The sequence below is a fragment of the Sphaerodactylus townsendi genome, linkage group LG08 (assembly GCF_021028975.2).
Source record: "Sphaerodactylus townsendi isolate TG3544 linkage group LG08, MPM_Stown_v2.3, whole genome shotgun sequence".
NCBI classification, from domain to species: Eukaryota; Metazoa; Chordata; class Lepidosauria; order Squamata; family Sphaerodactylidae; genus Sphaerodactylus; species Sphaerodactylus townsendi.
The window spans coordinates 9,495,214-9,518,737 of NC_059432.1; the positions used below are offsets into that span (position 1 = coordinate 9,495,214).

General features: G+C 42.1%; 1 protein-coding gene across 2 annotated transcripts in view; it reads right to left on the minus strand.

Annotated features, from left to right (window-relative positions):
* Positions 1 to 9,001: 9,001 nt before the first annotated feature.
* Positions 9,002 to 23,524, minus strand: part of LOC125437990 (cytochrome P450 2J2-like) — a 52,103-nt gene continuing 37,580 nt past the window's right edge. The window contains exons 6-9 of one of the 2 annotated variants that reach the window (XM_048506106.1): positions 19,564 to 19,699; positions 13,717 to 13,904; positions 11,824 to 11,962; positions 9,002 to 10,046 (exon numbers count right to left, since the gene is read on the minus strand). In XM_048506106.1, coding sequence (XP_048362063.1) covers positions 9,871 to 10,046; positions 11,824 to 11,962; positions 13,717 to 13,904; positions 19,564 to 19,699 — 639 coding nt within the window. In that variant the 3' untranslated portion in view covers positions 9,002 to 9,870. Of the gene's footprint in view, positions 10,047 to 11,823; positions 11,963 to 12,972; positions 13,054 to 13,716; positions 13,905 to 19,563; positions 19,700 to 23,524 lie in introns of those variants that run through there. The other variant, XM_048506107.1, reaches the window with a different exon arrangement.

Genomic DNA, 23,524 nt, shown 5'->3' on the forward strand with positions numbered 1-23,524 from the left:
ATTTCTTTTGTGCATGTTGTTTTCCTCAATATCCAGTCTTTAATTTTTACGTTAGGGTTTCTCTTTCTATATCCCAATTCCCAAGCTATTGGATTGTGATCTGAATTGGTTCTACAATTAATTACTATGTTGTTAGTATATAGGGTTAGCAGTTTAGATGCCCAAATCATGTCTATCCAGGAATGTGACAGGTGCCTTCCAGAATAAAAAGTGAATTCGAGAGAATTACCTGCTTTTTCCCTCCAGATGTCATGTAGTCCCAGTTCCTGTACCATAGAAAAGAAAGTTTTGGGAAGTTTACTGTCTTTCATCAGCTCAGTTTTCTTTTTTATGCATTTTTTATCTTTACTTGGATCTACTACGCCATTAAAATCGCCCAGTAAGATCCAATTGCTGGGGTGGTATTCCAATAAGTGTTTCTGCAGCGTTTGGTAATATTGGGCTTTGTCGACATTGGGAGCATATATCCCAACCACTATTATTTTTTCATTATTTATTGTTATTTCAACCATTAAAAATCTGGCATTTTGGTCTGAGTGTATCAATTTGGGCTCTAACTTTTCTTTAATGTATAAAGCTATCTCTTTATGTTTTTTTTTCTCACTGCTAGCGTGGAAGAGTTTACCAATTTTTGGATATTGGAGATATTTTGTCTCATTTTGTTTTATATGTGTTTCTTGAATACAAATAAGGTCATATTTACCTGTGGTGAGCTGATGGAAGACGTTTTTCCTTTTAACTGGGTTGTTAAGCCCGTTGACATTCCAAGATAGAATTTTACAAGACATTTTTTTTAAAGTAACTAAGTGCTTACCCTTTCCCTTATTGATCTACGGACCTCAGGTGGTTCTTGTTCTTTGCAACAAATTCTTGAGCCTTGGTCACGTTGTGAATGTTATAATTCTTGTCGTTGTATTGGAAAAAAAGTCCCTCGGGTACATTCCATCTGAAGTTAATATTGTTCTTGCGAAGTAACTCCACCAGTTCAGTATAATCCTTTCGTTTTTGTCTGATTGAGACTGGGATTTCTTTTAACACAATCAGGATTTTTCCATCTACCTGTAGCTTGTATGCAGAATGGAAGCGTAGGATTTCATCACGCATGCATTTTCTCACAAAGTTAATGACTATGTCCCTTGGTAATTTTTTGTCTTTTGCTATTCTTGAATTCACCCGGTAAAGTCTATCAATTTCTTTACTGGCTTCATCATCTCCCATGCCCCAGACGTTTCCCAGCATTGGTAATATCCGTTCTGCCAGTCTTTCATTTTCTACTTCTGGGAAACCCCTGATTCTTAGATAAGTCTCTTTCTGCCTGTATTCAATCATTGCCATATAGTCAGATTGTCTTTCTTGTTGTTCCTTTACTGTTTCCAGTTTTTCATCTACTTCTTCAATGTGTTCTGCATTTTCTTTTAATGCCTTTTTAATTTGGTTCAGTGATTCATCAATTTTTTAAAACTGTGTCATGTCTTTTTTTATTTCTGTCAATTCATGTCTCATTTCTGTCTTTATTTCTGTTAATTCCTGTCTCATTTCTTGTCTTATTTGTCCCAGCTGTTCTTTTGTCTCACTCTGGAAACTCTTTATGATTTCAATTAATTGTTCAATTTTTTGATCTTCCTCCATGGGTCTGTCTGGGGTGCTTAAGACTTGGTTGGATGTTACTTTAAAGACCTTATTTTCCACAGCGTTTTTGCGTGTTGTCATAGTTGTAGGGGTAATGGGTTTTTTCCCTTTCCTTTCCAGTCTTAGTTATTGGTATTACTGAGTCAGTCAATTAGGTAGTAGTAGGGTAGCAAAAGATTTCGTACCTATTTTGTTGTTTTCTTTGTGCATCAATCAGCATTGATTTGTCAGCTTTTTATTTCCAATGGCTTAAGTGTGGGCTGTTGTATATTTTTTTATGTCCGTTTCGCTGTTTTCATTACTAAGTTGCACTGGTTATTATATCTCCTCAGCTTGTGCTATTTCACGGAGGCAGCAGCTCTTATTACTTCCTGGTTTCTGCTCCGTTGTTCGTTCTCTCCTTCTTCCTAAGCTCAGTGGTTTCTTCTTCCTGTTTTTTCTTTATTAAGTGACGTAACTATCACTTCCCGTTTACTTGCATCTGTTTACGTCTGCTTCTTGGCTCTGTTTTTAGCACCTTCGGGTCGGTGCGAGCGCTGTGTTTACTTTAACCAAAGGACATCTCCTTAAAGGGGCCGCAATTCTAATACAGCTTCAGCCCTCCCAAGATAAGATCACCTTCGCCTCCGCAATCCCGCGCTCCAGCCTCCTCTTACCCTTGGCAGATTTCTTTAGTATCTCTCTGCTTTCTTAACAGTCAGGAGTCTCTTCTGTTGTGCGGCAGCAACTGTGTCTGTTGCGGCGATCAGGCGTCGCTCTTCTTCCGCCGTTCTGCTAATCTGCTTTGCACCGGCTTCAATTTGTACTCCCTTCTGGCTTTTATTTTATACAGTTCATTTCTTGTAGTTAGCTTGTGTTTGTTGTTGAAGGACCGCTTTAAAGTCTTTAGGTTTTTTTAAACGTATTTTTTCTGGCGGCTCCTATGGTGCTACTTTCCCCATTTTACCGGCCATCCCTTCGTTGCTGTTAAGACGGGGGTTAGAGCCACTGCTTGCAGCCAGTTCGCCCCCAACTTTTTCCTGTAGTTCTCCTCTACCTGTTAAGTGGAGAAAGTTCTTCCCCCATTGGGGGGGTTGAAAGATTAGGATGGATTTCTTCAGAGACTCTCCGAAGACGTTCAGTAGCCACCAATCCGGAACCGGAAGTCCACTAGGTAGAGTCTTGAGCAGATCCCATTGACCTATGATAAGAAAACAGAATTTTCTCAGGATTGCAAAACACGATTATGGCTGAAATAGTAAGTACATGCAAAACCCCAAATGTGTTGAATGCTAGTTTCCTCACGGGTCAAACTTGTCCTACTCATCATGGAAAGACACTAGGTAGAGTCTTGAGGAGAACCCTTTAATCTATGATAAGTTAACAGCATTTGCTCAGGATTGCAAAACACCAATTTAGCTGAAATAGTAAGTACATGTAAAACCCCAAATGTGTTGAAAGCAAGTTTCCTCACGGGTCAAACTTGTCATACCCATCATGGACAAACACTAGGTAGAGTCTTGAGCAGATACCATTGACCTATGATAAGTTAACAGCATGTGCTTAAAATTGCAAAACACCAATTTGGCTGAAATTGTAAGTACGTGTAAAACCCCAAATGTGTTGAATGTAAGTTTCCTCACGGGTCAAACTTCTTGTACTCATCATGGACAAACACTAGGTAGAGTCTTGAGCAGATCCCATTGATCTATGATAAGTTAACAGCATTTGCTCAGGATTGCAAACCACCAATTTTGCTGAAATCGTAAGTACGTGTAAAACCCCAAATGCGTTAAATGCAAGTTTCCTCACGGGTCAAACTTGTCCCACTCATCCTGGACAAACACTAGGTGGCGTCTTGAGCAGATCCCATTGACCTATGATAGGTTAACAGCATTTGCTCAGGATTACAAAACACCAATTTGGCTGAAATAGTAAGTGCCAGTAAGTGTGTTGGATGCAAGTTTCCTCACGGGTCAAACTTGTCCTACTCATCATGGACATCATGGACAAACACTAGGTGGCGCCTTGAGCAGATCCCATTGACCTATGATAGGTTAACAGCATTTGCTTGGGATTGCAAAAGTTTCCTCATGGGTCAAACTTGTTCTACTCATCATGGAGTTTCCTCAAACTTGTCCTATTCGTCATGGACAAACACTAGGTAGAGTCTTGAGCAGATCCCATTAACCTATGATAAGTTAACAGCATTTGCTCAGGATTGCAAAACACCAATTTGGCTGAAATAGTAAGTTCGTGTAAAAAACCAAATGTGTTGAATGTAAGTTTCCTCACGGGTCAAACTTGTTCTACTCATCATGGACAAACACTAGGTAGAGTCTTGAGCAGATCCCATTAATCCATGATGTTAACAGCATTTGTTCATTGTTGGAAAACACCAATTTGGCTGAAATAGGAAGTGCCAGTAAAATCCCAAATGTGTTGAATGCAAGTTTCCTCACGGGTCAAACTTGTCCTACTCATCATGGACAAACACTAGGTCGAGTCTTGAGCAGATCCCATTAATCCATGATGTTAACAGCATTTGCTCAGGATTGCAAAACCAATTTGGCTGAAGTAGTAAGTATGTGTAAAACCCCAAATGTCTTGAATTCAAGTTTCCTCACGGGTCAAACTTGTCCTACTCATCATGGACAAACACTAGGTGGCGTCTTGAGCAGATCCCATTAACCTATGATATGTTAACCACATATGCTCAGGATTGCAATACACCAATTTGGCTGAAATTGTAAGTGCCAGTAAAACCCCAAATGTCTTGAATGCAAGTTTCATCATGGGTCAAACTTGTACTACTCATCATGGAGAAGCACTAGGTGGCGTCTTGAGCAGATCCCGTTGACCTATGATAAGTTAACAGCATTTGCACAGGATTGCAAAATATGAATTTGGCTGAAATGGTAAGTACGTGTAAAACCCCAAATGTGTTGAATGCAAGTTTCCTCACGGGTCTACTTTGTCCTAATCATCATGGACAAACACTAGGTGGCGTCTTGAGCAGATCACATTAACCTATGATAAGTTAACAGCATTTGCTTAGGTTTGCAAAACATGAATTTGGCTGAAATGGTAAGTACGTGTAAAACCCCAAATGTGTTGTATGCCAGTTTCCTCATGGGTCAAACTTGTTCTACTTATCATGGACAAACACTAGGTAGAGTCTTGTGCAGATCCTATTAATCTTTGATTAGTTAACAGCATTTGCTCAGCATTGCAAAACGAATTTGGCTGAAATAGTAAGTACGTGTAAAACCCCAAATGTGTTGAATGCAAGTTTCCTCATGAGTCAAACTTGTTCTACTGATCATGGACTAACACTGAGTGGCGTCTTGAGCAGATCACATTAACCTATGATAAGTTAACAGCATTTGCTCCGGATTGCAAAACACGAATTTGGCTGAAATAGTAAGTGCCAGTCAAACCCCAAATGTCTTGAAGGCAAGTTTCCTCATCGGTCAAACTTGTTCTACTCATCATGGAGAAGCACTAGGTGGCGTCTTGAGCAGATACCATTGACCTATGGTAAGTTCACAGCATTTGCACAGGATTGCAAAATATTAATTTGGCTGATATTGTAAGTACGTGTAAAACCCCAAATGTGTTGAATGCCAGTTTCCTCATGGGTCAAACTTGTTCTACTTATCATGGGCAAACACTAGGTGGTGTCATGAGCAGATTCCATTGACCTATTATAAGTGAACAGCATTTGCTTAGGATTGGAAAACACGAATTTGGCTGAAATAGTCAGTAGGTGTAAAATCCCAAATGTGTTGAATGCTAGTTTCCTCACGGGTCAAACTTGTCCTACTCATCATGGACAAACACTAGGTGGCGTCTTGACCAGATTCCTTTAAGCTATGATAAGTTAACAGCATTTGCTCCGGATTGCAAAACACGAATTTGGCTGAAATAGTAAGTACGTGTAAAACCCCAAATGTGTTGAATGCAAGTTTCCTCATGGGTCAAACTTGTCCTACTCATCATGGACAAACACTAGGTAGAGTCTTGAGGAGAACCCTTTAATCTATGATAAGTTAACAGCATTTGCTCAGGATTGCAAAACATGAATATGGCTGAAATAGTAAGTACATGTAAAACCCCAAATGTGTTGAATGCAAGTTTCCTCACGGGTCAAACTTGTTGTAGTCGTCATGGACAAACACTAGGTAGAGTCTTGAGCAGATCACATTAACCTATGATAAGTTAACAGCATTTGCTCAGGATTGTAAAACACGAATTTGGCTGAAATAGTAAGTATGTGTAAAACCCCAAATGTGTTGAATGCAAGTTTCCTCGCGGGTCAAACTTGTCCTACTCATCATGTACAAACACTAGGTAGAGTCTTGAGCATATCCCAATAACTTATGATAAGTTAACAGTATTTGCACAGGATTGCAAAACACCAATTTGGCTGAAATAGTAAGTTCCAGTAAAACCCAAATGTGTTGAATGCAAGTTTCCTCACGGGTCAAACTTGTTCTACTTATCATGGACAAACACTGGTAGAGTATTGAGCAGATCCCTTTAACCTATGATAAGTTAACAGCATTTGCTCAGGATTGCAAAACACAAATTTGGCTGAAACAGTAAGTACGTGTAAAACCCCAAATGTATTTAATGCAAGTTACCTCACGGGTCAAACTTGTCCTACTCATCATGTACAAACACTAGGTAGAATCTTGAGCATATCCTAATAACCTATGGTAAGTTAACAGTATTTGCACAGGATTGCAAAACACCATTTTGGCTTAAATAGTCAGTACCTGTAGAACCCCAAATGTGTTGAATGCAAGTTTCCTCATGGGTCAAACTTGTTCTACTTATCATGGACAAACACTGGTAGAGTATTGAGCAGATCCCTTTAACCTATGATAAGTTAACAGCATTTGCTCTTAACTGCAAAAAGCAGGCTGGAATAGTAACTAGCTCTGAACACCCAAATGTGTTAGATGCAAGTCTCCCCATGAGTAAAACTTCACCCACGTATCACAGACAAACTCTAGCTGGAGACCTGAACAAATCCCATACACCAAGGACATGTTAACAGTGTTACCTCTTGACTGCAAAATAGAAGTTGTGCTAAAATAGTAACTACATGTTGAAACCGTAATGTGTTACATGCAAGTTTCCTCATGAGTAAATCTTCTCCTACGCATCATAGACAAACACTAGGTGGAGAATTAAACAAATCCCTATGATATGTAAACAGTTCTGGCTCTAAACTTCAAAAAGCAGGCTGGAATAGTAAGTAGCCCTGAACACCCAAATGTGTTAGATTCAAGTACCTCATGAGTAAATTTTCTCCTACACATCATAGACAAACACTAGGTAGAGACCTGAACAAATCCCATTGACCCATGATATGTAAACAGTTCTGGTTAACATGTCCTTAGTCAATGGGATTTGTTTAGGTCTCCACCTAGTGTTTGTCTATGTTGCGTAGGAGAAGATTTACTCATGAGGAAACTTGCATGTAACACATTTGGGTGTTCAGAGCTACTTACTATTCCAGCCTGCTTTTTGCAGTTAAGAGCCAGAACTGTTAACATATCATAGGTCAATGTGATTTGTTCAATTCTCCACCTAGTGTTTGTCTATGATACGTAGGTGAAGATTTACTCATGAGGAAACTTGCCTCTAAAACATTACGGTTTTCACATGTACTTATAATTTCAGCACAACTCGCATTGTGCAGTCAACAGGTAACACTGTTAACATGTCCTTGGTCAAAGGGATTTGTTCAGGTCTCCACCTAGTGTTTGTCTATGATGCCTAGGAGAAGATTTAGTCATGAGGAAACTTGCATCTGACACATTTGGGTGTTCAGAGCTACTTACTATTTCAGCCTAATTTGCTTTTTGCAGTTAAGAGCCAGAACTTACATATCATAGGTCAGTGGGATTTGTCCAAATACCCACCTGGTGTGTCTCTATGATGCGTAGGAGAAGATTTACTCATGAGGAAACTTGCATCTAACACATTTGGGTGTTCAGAGGTACTTACTATTTCAACCAAATTTGCGTTTTGCATTCAGGAGCTAAAACAGTCAACATATAGGTCAATGGGATCTGTTCCAGTCTCCACCTAGTGTTTGTCTATGATGCTTAGGAGTAGATTTACTGAGGAGGAAATTTCTATCCTACACATTTCGGTTTTCACAGGTACTTACTATTTCAGCCAAATTCACGTTTTTCATTCAGGAGCTAAAACAGTCAACATATAGGTCAATGGGATCTGTTCCAGTCTCCACCTAGTGTTTGTCTATGATGCTTAGGAGTAGATTTACTGATGAGGAAATTTCCATCTAACACATTTCGGTTTTCACAGGTACTTACTAAATTCACTTTTTGCGATCAAGTGCCAGAACTGTTGATATATCAGGTCTACTGGATCTCCACCTAGTGTTTGTATATAATGCTTAGCAGCAGATTTACTTATGAGGAGGAAATTTCTATCCTACACATTTGGGTTTTCAGAGGTACTTACTATTTCAGCCAAATTCACGTTTTGCATTCAAGAGCTAAAACTGTTAAAATATCATAGGTCAACGGGATTTGTTCCAGTCTCTTTCCAGTGTTTGTCTATGATTTGTACGAGTGGTTTTACACATGAGGAAAATTCCATCCAACACATTTGGGTGTTCAGAGGTACTTACTATTTCAGCATAACTCACATTTTCCAGTCAAGAGCTAAAACTGTTAACATATCATAGGTCAATGGGATCTGTTCATGTTACCACCTAGGGTTTTTGTCCATGATTCTTAGGACAATTTTGACAGATGAAGAAACTTGCATCAAATATATTTGGGTTTTCATAGGTACTTACTATTTCAGCACAACTTGCATTTTGCAGTCAAGAGTTAAAACTGTTAACATTTCATAAAACTGAAATGGAATAAGTGAGTGATATAGTGATATGGTGGGCACAGGAACTGGGATGTAACTTCACCATATACGAGTGGGAAGATGTATGGAAAAGAAACAATAAATTTACCCTTTCAGTGAATTTAAAGAAAATTTTTGAAAAGAAATTACCACTGTTGGTATTATACACCAGTTAAATTACATTAGATGAAGGCTACAAATTCAAGTTATTGCTGGAAATGTTAAAAAAATTAGGGACTTTCCTCCACATGTGGTGGGAATGTTCTGTTACCAATTTTTTTTGTGGGGGGGAAGTGATTGGAATAATGAAGCAAATTCTAAAATACAAATTGCAGAAAAAACCTGACATTTAAAAATTATTAACTAATTAAAATGTATTTGTAAAATAAGAGTACCACAATGCCTAAAGAAGATGCAGTATGCATATATTTGTGTAGCCGTAGCTTCATACCATCCCTCCCACCCCCCAAAAGGCAAAACAATACATGCATGGGATTGGTAGGCAAAACAAAGTTTATTCATCTACTTTTTACAGTGAAACAACAAAGGGCTGAGCAGAGGAAATCTCCATGGAGAATCTTCGTGGAGAATTTGCTGCAGGACACAAAATGCTGGAAGCGAGCAGCATAAACTAAAACAAGAGGTTTGGGCAGGAGAAATAAAACGTTTCCTGCCTACTTGTGTTCACTCAGCAGGCAGGACACATCTTCAACCTGGGTGCACTATTTCACAAAGCAATGCCAAGAAGGGGGCAGTCAGTTGGTGAGGAGCTATTCCCTCACAGGCCCACAAAGTCCCAGTGGTAGCCATACATTGGAAAGCTCCAGATACAGAGGTTTTCATAACAGGGTGAGAAGCTGGGAGCCCTGGCCTTCTCAGTGGGCAATCCCTACAAAGGCCATGGAGAGAGAGAAGTGCCTCCAAGTGTTCTGGAAATCAGGTACGTGGCATGTGCCAGGCAAAAACCTTGGGCAGTCACTGGTGCCCAGATGCCTTGAATGGTGAGATGGAATAGGCCTTGCAGGGCAGAGCAGGACTGCTCTGCCCCAGAGCCCAGCAAAAACTGTGAGTTACTTGAGAGTGGTTTTAGGCCTCTTTAGTAGTTGTGAATATGAGTCATTTTTTCACTGGTTTCTCTAGTGTCACATGTGAAATAACTGCATTTAGAAGGTCTCTTTGGTTAATCTGTCAGAAGAATGTTAGAATAAACATTCTGGTCTAACAATACAGTATGATTTCCTTTGTTTAAATGCAGTAAAAACCCCACCTTCACAGAAGCCAATAAACCCTAAGAGCAAGAACAGAAAGATTATCAGTTAAAATTAATTTTAGGGAAAGCCATAGCAGAAATGGCTTCTTTTAACGAAGAAGTGCACAGATGCGATAAGGTTGGGGGGCATGTGTGAGTCCCAATTTGAAGTCAAGGTTCAAGTTCACACCCTTTGGAGCCTGGAAAGTGAATTTCTGAAGGAGGGCAGTGAAGAAAATAAAAAGTTCTGTCCTGGCCAGCTGCTCTCCAAGACAAACTCGCTTTCCTAGAAGACAACAACAACAAAATGGTTATGTGAACTGCAAACTCCTGGGTTTGCTGCAGCAACAACTGGATCCCTAGCATCAGAAAAAGCTTTGCTTTCCACTGTACAGAAAAAGCACAATATTCTGCTCAACAAAATTCCTGAAGCCCAAGGCCCCTGAAGCCAGAGTCAAGCGGCATTCAGAACCTATTTTACCTCTAATGCAGTTCTGCACTGCAGCCACTAGGAGTGCAGTGGAGGCAGGACTCAGCAGTGGCTGTGGTTTCAGCTTGTCATGCCTTTCTGTACAGGTTACTACAAGGCGGCAAACAGATGGATATTTTGCTAAACCCGAGGAAGCAAGACCAGTCAGTAGAGCTCGTGGCCAGGCTGCAGCCTCCCAACAAGACTGTTGTTTCCAGAAGTCTGTTTCCTTCTTCCTTTCCTTCTACCAGCTCTGAATTTTCCCCGCTAAGCCACATCTTCCCTGTTAGTGTGATGTAGAAAATAAAATAACGTTTCTTTCTTCCTCTTTTCCATACTTTCCCCTATTTTGCTCTCTTCCTTTCATGATATCCCTTCAATTATCTTTCCTCCCATCTAATTCATCTCCTTTATTTTGTCAGTTTTGTTCTCAACTCCTTCTCATCCCTGGTTGGCAAAAATGTACTTAATTGTAGTATAGCAGCAAAACCTCATTAATACGATGAACAGAAGCCCAGGACGACTGAGTGTCATGTATTACTGTACCCCAGGGTAGCCCACTCTCTCTTGATGACTTTGAAAAAACACTTTGGAAAAGGGCAGCCTGAAATGGGGTTAGCTGGCTGTTTAAAAGTGTCATATTGCTCTGAGTCATCAGATGACATTGTTGAATCAGAATTTTTTACTTGGAAATTTAGAGTGGTGATGACTTTATTCAATAAACACTGGTAACATTTATTAGAAAAAAGTCTTCAGTCTCCTCCTTGTCCCCAGACCTTCTCCTCCTCTGTTGGATCCTAGGGTTTCAAATTGTCCAGAGAAGGAGTCATCCAGGTCCATCCCACCTTCACAGTACTGGAGACTATGATGAGTTCCCCACAGGGCTTTTGTGCCTCTGTGGGGAGGGGGAAAGCAGAACAAAGAGATCCTTTTTCTGTGCCCCCTCCCCTCGCTGGTGTATATTCAGAAGATGGAGATTGCCTCACCCTCTTGGCTGGGGAATCATGGGATCTTGAACAGCTCAAAGATCATCCCAAGGCCTTAGGTTCTTGAGGGGGTGTGGGGTGTTTCAGTTGGGCAGTCTCCTCTGACACGGGATTAAGGGATCCTGGGCTCCAAATCACCCCCACTGCTCCAAATCTTCCCCTTGCATCTGCTGAGTCAGCAGCACCTGGAGCAGAGTCAAGGGCAACGATCCTGCCCAAATTATTTTGCACAGGAACTGGGGCTTTAGAAAATGGCAGTGGCACCTTGTTGAGGCTTCCTGCCAAAATTGTGCCTATGGAACTCATGTTTCCCATCCATCCCTGGAGAAGATGGCCCCAGAGTCAGAGGAGCTAAATCCCAGACCTAAACCTTCAGTGAATGACAAGGCCCACTGAAGGAGGAGGACGGGAGGCTGCTGTTGGGCAGCATCCTTCAGACTGGATTCTTCTTAACAGAGAAAAACCTGAAGACAGCAATGAAGGGCTTTTTGTCGTTTTTAAACTAATGTGCAATGTTTCTGGATAGCAGTCCCACTGAGCTCTTTCTGGGTTTGCTGCTTGGAGCAGACACCTGCCTTTTTGCTTCCGAGCATTTGATCAACTCTTACCTGCGGAGAATGGCAGGAATGCTTCCTTCTTCTTGAACTGACCATTTTCCAAGAAATGGTCAGGGTTGAAGGCATCTGGAGTTTCCCACTCCTCCTTATCAAACAGCACTGATGTCAAGTGGGGTATTAAAACAGTTCCCTGAAAAAGAAGGAACGGTACAAAGCAGAAAGTGTATTAAAACATCACGGCTTGCTTAGTGCAATGACCTTTACATTCTGTGTTACTATTTAACCTGGCATCCTGAATGAGGATGCATTTGGACTGAATTCAGATTCTCTTCTTATGAAGATCTCCATGATATTGTGCTTTACCAAAACATGGGGTCCCATTTCAAAATATTTTCAAAATGTGGAACTGTTCACATTCTGGATTTATACCTTACATTCTTCATATTGATATGTTCAAGGTTTAGAAAAGTTTTTCAACTTTTTTTAAAGGGCCATTGGTAGTAGAAAGTGCTGTCACGGCACAGCTGACTTCAGGTGACCCCTTTGGGTTTTCGAGGCAAGAGACTTTCCAAGGTGGTTTGCCACAGCCTGCCTCTGCTTGAGCTGAGAGACTTCTGAGAAAACCTCTTAGACTTCTAAGTTGGGGAGATGAGATTTAAGTAGATTTGTTTGTATCTTTTTTGTTTTTCTAGAAATGGAATTTTACAAAGATTTTAAAGCTTTCTGGTTTCTAATATTAATGGATTGCTATAATATCCATCACAGTGTGGAATGGGTGGGGTCACAATGTGTAGTTTCTGGATGCAGCATGTAGTGTACAGGGTGACTGGATCACCTTGGTGTTAGTTTTTGTTTGTTAGTTTTGCGTAGTTTTTGTAATAATTATAAAATTAATTAAATAACTTATTTTTCTTAAAGCTGACTGCAACAACTTCGTCACCATCCATATTCAGTAGATCTAAATAGGTACTAAAAGAGAACTCTGAGTCATCCCCACAAAAGTCTCCCACTAAAATCCCCGACAATTGCCCGTTGCCCTTCTAACCTGAGATTTTTAGACCTGACCAAATGTCTAGCTGAGCTAATTCCAGGTCCCCAGGTAAAGAGCCACAGGCCAAGAGCCCGTTAGCCTCCGCCTCACGCCTCACGCCTCACGCCTCCGCCTCACGCCTCCGCTATTCACAAGTTCACAGCCTCCACCTCTCAACAGTCACAGCCAGAACAGCAGGCGAGGCCAGCAGTCAGTCTCAAGCAAATAGACCTTCCTCGCTTAGCAAAAAGCTAGACACACAGAACAGCCATCAGAAACCCCATTCCAGCTGGCTCCCAGCACCAGCCTCTCACACACACTGCCCTCTCACACAGCACCCTCAGTTAATCCTCCCCAGGGGAGGATTAGGAACAGGAAAACAGCCAGCAGCTCTGTCCTCAGCTCTGTCTCCCAGCCCCGCTAACTCATTGATGCCTCTGGCTGGGAGGAGCCTTGCAATTCACAGGCCACTGTCAAATGCATGCCAATATATGCTTATAGAAACAGCAACTGCAGGTTGCCCATGCAAGAAACATTCTGCAAGGGAAGGCAACATCTCCCAGGGATGTTGACTACTGGGACCTAGGAGAAAATTCTTCTGCAGCTTTCGATTATATGAGCAGAATCAGGTTGTCTTAGCAGCACCAAGACTTGTTTTGACTCTGACATCCTTATGATGTCTCTTGTTGTTAAGATGGCAAGCCCAAGAAACATGACTTGCCTGTTTTTAGCTACTGCACTGTGACTGTAGTTGCGACTGTCACTTCGGAGTTGGAAAGGGCAAAGGGACAGAGCTACTGTGAACAATAAATAACATTTCTCCACTGATGACTGTACAACTGAACGTTCAGATCTTCCCCTTAAAGGATTCCTTTTAAGAGTAGGAAATAGGAAACAGACATTTCTTCATTTACTTTGGGCAAGTGAAATCCAGCCAGCGTGGTGTCACAACTTGTCATCCGTGGTGCCCCAAAAGGCACAATGTTGCTTTTCCTTTGAATTTCATGAACAACTGCATTGGTGTAGGGCAGGCGCTCCCTGTCATCCATGGAAGGCTGGCCAGACTGGCCGATCACAGAATCTATTTCAGCTTGCACCTTTGCTGTACACAAAACAAAATTTATGATCAGTGGAAGAAAAAAAAAACAGTTCCTGAGCTATCAAGAACGATGAATGTGCCATTTTCAACCAATATACGAAGAAGAAGAAAAAGAAGAGTTGGATTTATACCCCTCCTTTCTCTCCTGTAAGGAGACTCAAAGGGGCTTCCAATCTCCTTTCCCTCCTTCCTCCCCACCCACAACAAACACCCTGTGAGGTTGGTCGGGTTGAGAGAGCTCTGACTAGCCCAAGGTCACCCAACTGGCATATGTTGGAATGAACAAGCTAATCTGGTTCCCCAGATAAGCCTCCACAGCTCAAGTGGCAGAGCGGGAAATCAAACCCAGTACTCCAGATTAGAGTGCACTGGCTCTTAACTACTACACCATTGCTGCTTCCAAACAATATGCAGTGGGGATTATACTTGGATTCCCTAGTCAAAACATATATCCTAGATTTGCTGCTGCTGGTTGGTTTAGGGATCTCTAAAATCTTCTAGGATTGTGGCTTCCCAACATTTCTGGATTGCTGAAAAAGGTCAGGGACTACCTGCTGCTCTCTGCCTTGTCTTGGATTACTTTTCTTGTGTTTCCTGGGTGACGGGATGGAGAGCGGGGTCTCAGAGCCGAGTCAGAAAATCTGTCCCTGCCAATAAGAAGCACTTGTAGAGTCTCATATAGCATGGAGGAGCATAGTCAAAACTGGTGTTTGCAAAGCCAAAGTGGCCATGTTCTCCCCGGGGTACTGATTTCTGATTGCTTCTGAGGATTTAGCGGACTGGTCTCTCTTGCTTGCCTTATTTTAGTAGACAGTACTATTCACTACTAGACAGTTTCAGAGGCCCGCCGTTTTGGTCTTTTGCAGAAAAGCTTGATGGGAATCCAGTAGCATCTTAGAGACTCACAAGATTTTCAGGGTGTGAACTTTCGAGGGTCAAAGCTCCCTCTGTCAAAGTTGGAATGGAGGTACCTCAGTCCTTACATCCCAGTGAGAATGTGTGGGGAGTGTTGCAAAGAAGAAACTTGGGGTGCCAAGGCGCATCATGCATTGTAATTAGCTTGACTGATGATCCTCTACTCTAATCAAGAAGTATGCAGTTGACTGCATACCTGTGGCAAACCAGAGAGGTTCTGGAGGGGTAATCTGAGCATTGTTAGCTAAAGTAGGGGGGAAATCACAGGGCCAGCTACTGCCATGCTGTAATCCACACCCAGGGGGTGGATGTGGCCCACACAAAGGCCACGCTCTCTGCCGCCATCCAAATGCATCCAAGTAGGCAGGGGTGTCACCATGGGCTGCATGGCAACAGACAATGGTACCAATTTTCAGGACCTGCTGCAGGCCCTCCCTGGGTCACTTCTCAAAACAGTGGCCATTTCCCCACTCACCATTTGTTGCGGGCTACTGGCCATAAATAATCTGGGGTCCGGCTGCACTCCCCACTACACCAGTGGCGACAACGCAGCCACCCTGATTCTGCCGCTCTCCTACCCCCCCTCATTTAAGATCCCGTTCCGAAGTGCATCTTTTGGAAAACCCCGCATAGAGCGCGGGGGAGTGGGGAAGTCTGGGGGGCGGGTTGACTCCAGGTTTGTGTTTCCCACCCCTGGTAGTAACGTGGACCCTTTCTTTGGCCCCATATAAAGGAAGCAGTGGCTGTGCGCAGTTTCCTTTTAATTCTCGGGGAGACAGGAGATCAATGTACGTATTTGACCCTCACGTTGAGTTTGAGAGTAGCAATGCAAGGGGAGCACTCACACAAGAAAGCCCATAGTATTTATCCTCCTATCTGCTATTAGAGTTTCATGTGGCTTAACTTAGAGTAATGCAGCCTTCTACATCTGCTATGTGCTGCAAATGTAAAAGCTTGTTAGGTTCCTAGTCCCGCTTAGGGACAACTAATTTTTTTTTAAGAGAAAAATCCATCTTAATGAAGGAATCTGTGGGCTGGATTTTTTTGACCAGGACAAGTTTTTTCTATTTGAGTTGAAAGCAGTGTGATTCTGATACACCAGTCCCACTGTTATTTAGGTTTACTCAAAACACACCACAATGAATCCCCACAGTTTCTGTCCCCAGTGTGATCATGAAGCCACAAGCAAACAGCCAGGAAGTTCACAAATTTTTGCACCGCAACGTGCTGGCCAATCAAAAGCCAGCACCGAAAGCAGGGAAATGGCATTGGGCAGCTTTGTGATGACGTGTGCATGTGGTGACGTTTCAGCGTTGATTCTAGGAAGGAAAAATTTTAAAAAATTAAAAAGGTTCAGCCTCCAAAATGAGACTCCAACCAATCGTAACAGAGACCCGCCCTGCCAATCGCTGCAGAAAGCGGGGCTGTGGGGAGTGCTGCGTCTAAAAAACCGCAGCAGAAAGGTGAGTTCCCCTAATGGACAAACAGCAGTGAGGAGCATTAACCCGCACTCAACAACGCCCGGTTCTTACGAGCCCGGGCTGCCTCCACTTTCACTTTTGAAGTGGGGAATCGACCAGTGTTAAGACCGCCCTGAAGCTGCTCAAGAACAAGGTCAAATTGGAATGCTGGAGAATAGGTCCGCACAAGGAGGTCTTGGAGGCTGACAGTGGGCAAGCCTACTTAGCAATAGTGGCTGACTTTCCCCTAGGTGGTGTTTTCCCCAAAGCCCTTTAAGGACCTCACTGGTGTGATGGAGCCAGTCTGACTCAGGTCATTTCCTGGTGCACCAGCAGAAAATGGACTCCTGTTCTGAACCAGGACTCAGTGGGCCACGGCTGGTTCTAGTGGTGGTGCCCTCCATCAGCCCTGTCCAGCCCTGTGACCTGTCACCAGGAAGAAGGCCTACAAATTAGCGACCATGTGTGACCCCCACAACAAGGGCAGTGTTCACCTGTGCGCTAACATGCTCGTTCTCTGGAGAGATGAGGTCTCCTAGTGAGGGCAGGGGATGCCAGCCCCAGAAGAAAAGGAAGAGGGAGAAAGCAACCATAACCCCTCCCCTTCTTCTGACCAGGAATCACAGCAAAGACGGTCAACCTTGTGTTTCTCTCTGCTCCACTTGTTTCCTTGCCTTTGTTTTGCCTTAGCAGACCAGGTGCTCAGGAGCAGCAGCAGCAGCAGAAGGCCATTGCTTTCACATCCTGCATGTGAGCTCCCAAAGGCACCTGGTGGGCCACTGCGAGTAGCAGAGTGCTGGACTAGATGGACTCTGGTCTGATCCAGCAGGCTTGTTCTTATGTTCTTGGTGTGCCCCTCTCCTTTTCTTCACATAGTTTTAGGTCCCTGGGCAGGCAGTGGGCACTAATGGGAATGTTAGGCTCAGGATGGAGGATTGGGCATAGGCAGTGGTGAGGAATTACTTCATGGAGTCCTAGGAGTTTTCTGACATGATCTGCTGAGATTCTGGGCCAGAAAAGAGACACTGTGGCTGGACCTACCTATTTTGCCTGGGCATCCCTTTCTGCCCCTCTAGTAAGTGTGAAAAGCAGTTTCCTCCCAGCTGGGTGACACTGTCAACTTGCACTATTCATGTCTGCTCCCCAACTTTCCAAGCCTGGGCTTTGAAAATGAGTGAGGTCAGCAGCATGTATTTCTATTACCTGCCTTCAAGCTCTCAGTCACTTTGAGGAAGCAGAGGAAAGCCCTTCTGTCAGGTAAGAATATCACAAAAGAAGCCTGGGGTGGGGGTGGGGGGGCACAGACCTTAAAATGTTGATGGGTTTGGGTGTGTGTCAGCGAACCTGGGAGCAATACAGTCAGGGGCCTAGACACTGTTAAGAGGCTAAACTCCTCGCAGAGTCCCTCAAGGCGAAATGGTCATAGCTGAGACCAGAGGCGTATCGAGGCCAAAGGGTGCCCCCCTGCCCCCCCCCCCGTGACCAGGAAGATGGTCTTCCTGCTGCCTCATCGTCTTCGGGCACCCTTGACCCCGCCCATGTCATCATCAACATGGGCAGGGTTAAAGGCACCTGGCTGCCGCCCCATTCCCCCTTCTCCCAGCTGGCAGTCCCCCTCCGGGGAAGCCAGAAGTGACTGCAATCTCTCAGTCTCAGAGAGCTGCTTTTATAAGCACTGAGGCCTGGGGGTGGGGCTCAGGGGATGTGGCCCCACCACCCAAGCCCTGTCCTCTAGCCTCAGTGCTTATAAAAGCAGCTCTTGGAGGCCGAGAGGGGAAGGTAGAAGGGACTGCTGGCTGAGAGTCCAGCCAGGAGCAAGGGGGGGGTGGGGGTGGCCAGGCAGGCAGGCAGGCAGCCTTGCTCTTGCCCATGATGATGATGACATGGGGAGGGTCAAGGGTGCCCGGAGACGACAGCAGCAGGAAGCCCACATGACCAGATGGCGTGCGCTTGGGGACACGGGGTACCTCATGTCACGGGGCAGATACGTCTCTGGTTGAGACACCAGACTAAGATGTATCCACCCTTTCAGGCATCAGTGACCACATCAGCTCATTTAATATGCTTGGTCAGAAAGGAAGCATTTGCAACTATCCTGTTTCCCCCAAAATAAGACCCACCCTGAAAATAAGCCCTAGCATGATTTTGCGGGATTTTTGGAGGATGCTTGAAATATAAGACCTACTCCAAAAATAAGCCCTAGTTATAGAATCCCCAGCACAGTGGGGGGCACAAATTCAAGGAAAAAAATAAGACATCCTCTGAAAATAAGCCCTAACGCATGTTTTGGAGCAAAAATTAATATAAGACCCTGTCTTATTTTCGGGGAAACACGATTATGCAGACATATCTGTTAATTAAAACACAGAACTTCAGAAAGATGTGGAAGATGGTTTTGGTTATGAGAAATTGCTATATGTGATACAGGAATAAAATGTGATTGCTGATAATCCCCTGGACAGGCACCAGGGAAGCAGAGAGGGGTGAGGCACTGTTAAGAGACGGATGAGAGGACCTACCTGGATGCAGTAAACCTGTGGCTTAGGTATGGTGGAAGGTCACCAGTTGGGTAGAGAGCGGATACTGGGACCTAGAGCCATGGTAGGGAGAGACTGTCCCCCTTGGCTGGAGAGGCCACCAGGGACCTCTTCCCAGGCTATCCAGGTGCAAGACCAGTTTAAAGATGGTTGCATTGGACTGCTGGGTGGTGGAAGAAGCAAAGATGCATGGAGAGTGCACGGCGACGAGTGAGGCAGCATCGTGAGCACAGGGCAGATGATTGTGTGTTCCTTTGATTGTGTGTTCCTGCATTGCAAGGGGTTGGACTTGATGGCCCTGGGGGTCTCTTCCAACTCTAGGATTCTATGAGGAAGCCCAGGCAGCTGAGCCAAAGAAGTGCTGGAACTACCCTCTGGGTGGCCTTTCATGTTTGCCAACCTCTTTCAAAAAGCTCTTTGTTGCAAACCTTCCTTTAATCTGTGGGCGAGTCTTCAGAGAATGGGTGTTTGGCTGCTTCCAAGCCTGTTGCACTAGTTGGGCTGCTTCCAAGCTTGTTGCACTACTAGCTAGTTTGGGATAACCCCAAACTAGACTTGGTGGCTATAGCCTTCCTAAATAAAAACTTGTTTGCTACTCCATGACTATTCATTCTATTTGAAAACTGTGACTTTAAGCCACACATGGGATAAATGTGCCAGAATATAAGTTCTAGTGTGGCACTTCAGATTTTAACACAGCAGAGGATACCGGTTAAATGGATGTCAGAAACCCATCATTGGTACTTTTACCTTGAATTTCTGGATAAATGGCCATGTACAGCAAAGCCCAGCGCAATGTTGTAGACGTCGTTTCTGTCCCAGCGAAAAACAGATCTAATGTTGAAAATATCAAATTCTCTTCATGGAAACTGGCAGCGGCACCCTCCTTTCAAAGAAAAATTGGAAGGAAAGAAAAGAAAATACATCAAGGAGCTAAGCCGGTCATACTGACATCACAATATGATTCCAGGGCTTGCTCAGGACCAAACAAGATCATGGCAATAACCCTGAAAATGATGGACACAGCCTTAAAGGAAAAACCAAGTCAATTGATGATCAGATATTTCCGAGCAGAGTTCCTTTTTTTAAATATACCACCTTTATTGAATTTAATCACAGTATACAATAAACAAAAAAAGAAAAAATATACAGAAAAAATACAATATCAAGTTGTGTTTACATAATAGAAAACTTTAAAAATATATATATGTAAAGACATAAAGAAAAAGAGAAAGAAAAAAAGAAAAAATATATAGAGTACTGAAAACAGACTTCCAGCTAGTAAAACATAGGATACACCAGTGGTGGTGAACCTTTGGCACTCCAGATGTGGACTACAGTTACCATCAGCCCCTGCCAGCTGGCCATGCTGGCCATGCTGGCAGGGGCTGATGGGAATTGTAGTCCATAACATATGGAGTGCCAAAGGTTCGCCACCACAGGGATACACAATCTAATATCGCAAGTACTTTGGTACGTCTCAACTTTTTAATTATATATCATTTTGAATTATAATTACATTAATTCTGACCTACAAACTATCTCAACAATTAATTATCAGTTATATTTATTACTTAATCCAGTGTTGTATCAAAGAAAATGTCCTCTTGGTTATCTATTTATAAACTAGCCATTATGATCTAAAAAGAAAAACAAAGGGAAGAAGAGAATACAGTAAAAATCTATATATAGTCAATATTTACATTTTATATGGTGCTTTACAATTTTGTACTTATTCATTTATCAAAGGTCATAAATCATATTTCATACATTTGTATTCTAACTGGAAATAATCAATTAAATGTTTCCAGTTCCTCCCAAATATCTCTAAGTTCTGTTGTCTCATAATTGTTGATAATTTATCAATATTCAAAAAACTTAACATTTTAGAGAGCCAATCTTTCCCATTTGGTATATCTGGTGCTTCCCATAATTTAGCATATACCATTCTGGCTGCAGTTATCATATACAGCAGGATTTTTTCATGTTCTTTATGCACATTTTTGGGTAAGATATTTAATAAGAAACATTGTGGAAGGAAATCCACGTTGTATCCCAAAATAGCATTTATTAAACCAGATATCTCTGTCCAATACTCCTTTGCCAATCTACAATTCCACCAAAGATGTAGGAAGGTATCAGTGGATTTTTTGCACTTGCAGCAAAGTTCTGATCCGTCTTTGTACATTTTTGCTAGTTTGCTAGGATATAGGTACCAGTGGTACAACATCTTGAGATAATTTTCTTTCAAATCTGAACATAAAGTAAACTTTCTATTTTTCCCCCCAGGTATTAGTCCAGTGGTGGCGAACCTTTGGCACTCCAGATGTTATGGACTACAATTCCCATTAGCCCCTTCCAGCATGGCCAATTGGGAATTGTAGTCCATAACATCTGGAGTGCCAATTGGGAATTGTAGTCCATAACATCTGATGGGAATTGTAGTCCATAACATCTGGAGTGCCAAAGGTTCGCCACCACGGTATTAGTCCATGTATCTAAGTCAATCGTTTCTCTTAAATCCTGAGACCATTTAATCATGGTCTCTTTGAGAATTTCATCCTCCGTTTCTCTGTCTAAGAGGGTTGTGTGCATTTTCTTAATCAGGAAACGATTTTCACCACATAAATTTAACCATAATTCGGAATCTGTTTTTTCAAAACCTTTTTTCAAGTCTACCTGAAATTTTTCTTTCAATTGGTAATATAAGTACCAATGACATTGCTTTCCCTGTATCAGGATATCATGTCTTTCTTTCAGTCTACATGTACCATTTTCCCATTGTAAAATATCCCGATATCTTATACATTTATCGTCATCTATTTGTTTCATTAATAACGCTCCTGGAGGGGAGATCTAGTTAGGTACTTTTAGAATATTTTTATTTTTATAGTCCAGCCAGATTTTTATAATAGCTCTTCTAATATAGTGGTTAGTAAACTGTTTAAATGGTTTACCTTTGGCATACCATAGGTAGAAGTGCCACCCAAAGTGCAAATCATATCCTTCTATATTTAATATTTCCCTTTCTTGTAGGGAAATCCACTCTCTAAACCAAGCAAAACCTGCTGCATGGCAGTATAGTTTCATATCCAGTGGACCAAATCTGTAAGGATGGGGGTTAGTTTCCGCTCCTTTAGCTTGTCCTTGGCGCATTCCTCGCTCTGGGCTTCGTGCCCGGGGCGGTTGTGGCCTTAACCTTGCTGTGTTTATCTTATGTGTTTGAAGCTTGTTTCTGTCCTGTCATGGGAATTCTGCTGGGGAATTTGGAGGAGGGGCTGAAGGGTCCATAAAAGCGACACCCTCAGCCCGGGAAAGTCAGAATCCGCATCCTGTGTATTGCGATCATTGAAGTTTATGAAATAAATGAACTGAACTCAGTTGCTTTGTTTCAAGTCCTTTGAGGTTCCTTACAAAATCCACCTCCTGCCACATTATCAATCAAATGTTTATATTGAATCCTCGCTTTTCCTCCTCCCCATATAAAGTATAGAATATCTTTTTTCCATTCTTTGAAATATTTATTTGTTATAATTATGGGTATAGTCTGGAATAAATAAAGTATTTTTGGCAAAATGTTCATTTTTACCGCTGCAATTCTCCCCAATAACAATAAGTTTAAACTTTCCCATTTTACTAATTTTTCTTTCACCTTTTTCCAAAGTGGTAAATAATTATTTGGAAATAATAAGATATTTTGGTTAGTCAGGACAATTCCTAGGTCATTTTTTTGTTATTTCAAATTGCGTCATCTCTTTTAGTTCTTGTTGATTCGCATTGGGTATATTAAAGGTCATGATTTTAGTTTTACGCTTATTTACTATCAGACCGGAAACAAGGCTAAATTCGTCAATTACTACTTTTAAGGTGGCCCAATTCTTTAACAGTTCTTCCAGCATCACCACAATGTCATCGGCAAAGGCTTTGATTTTGCTATTTCGCACATTAAAATCCAGCTGCAAAGTGTGCATTGAAAGTGCATTATGCTGCATGTGCGGAAAGGGCAAAGGCTTTGATTTTATACTGGATTTCATTTATTTTAATACCCTTAATCGCTTCATTACATTTGATTTTCTGTATTAATAGCTCAATGGCCAGTATAAAGAGGAGCGGGGACAAAGGGCAGCCTTGCCTAGTACCTTGGTTTATCTGGAATTGAGATGTTAAAGTATTATTAATTTTTAATTTTGCAACTTGTGTATTATAAATAGCTGTAGTCCAGTCTAAGAAATTACCTGGGCCTATTATATATTCCAATAATATTTTTAAATAGTTCCAGTCTAGGTTATCAAATGCCTTTTCTAGATCATAGAATAACATTGCGGCTTTCTTATTTATTTGTTTATGTAAATATTCGATCATATTGATTACTACTCTAACATTAGTTTTTATAAATCTATTAGGTAAGAAGCCATTTTGATCTCTTCCTATAGTCTCTTTTAATATTTCTCTAATTCTTCCTGCTAAAACTCCTGCATAGATTTTATAATCGTTATTTAATAACGAAATTGGACGAAAATGTTTAACATCTGTGGTATCTAGTCCTTCCTTAGGAATGAGAGAGATGGTAGCTTCATTCCATGTTAATGGCGTTTCTCTTGTGTTTTTAATACTACTTATAGTATCTGCTAAGAGTGATATTATTTCCTCTTGGAATATTTTATAAAATAGTCCTGTAAAATCATCTGGCCCAGGCATTTTACCTAATTTT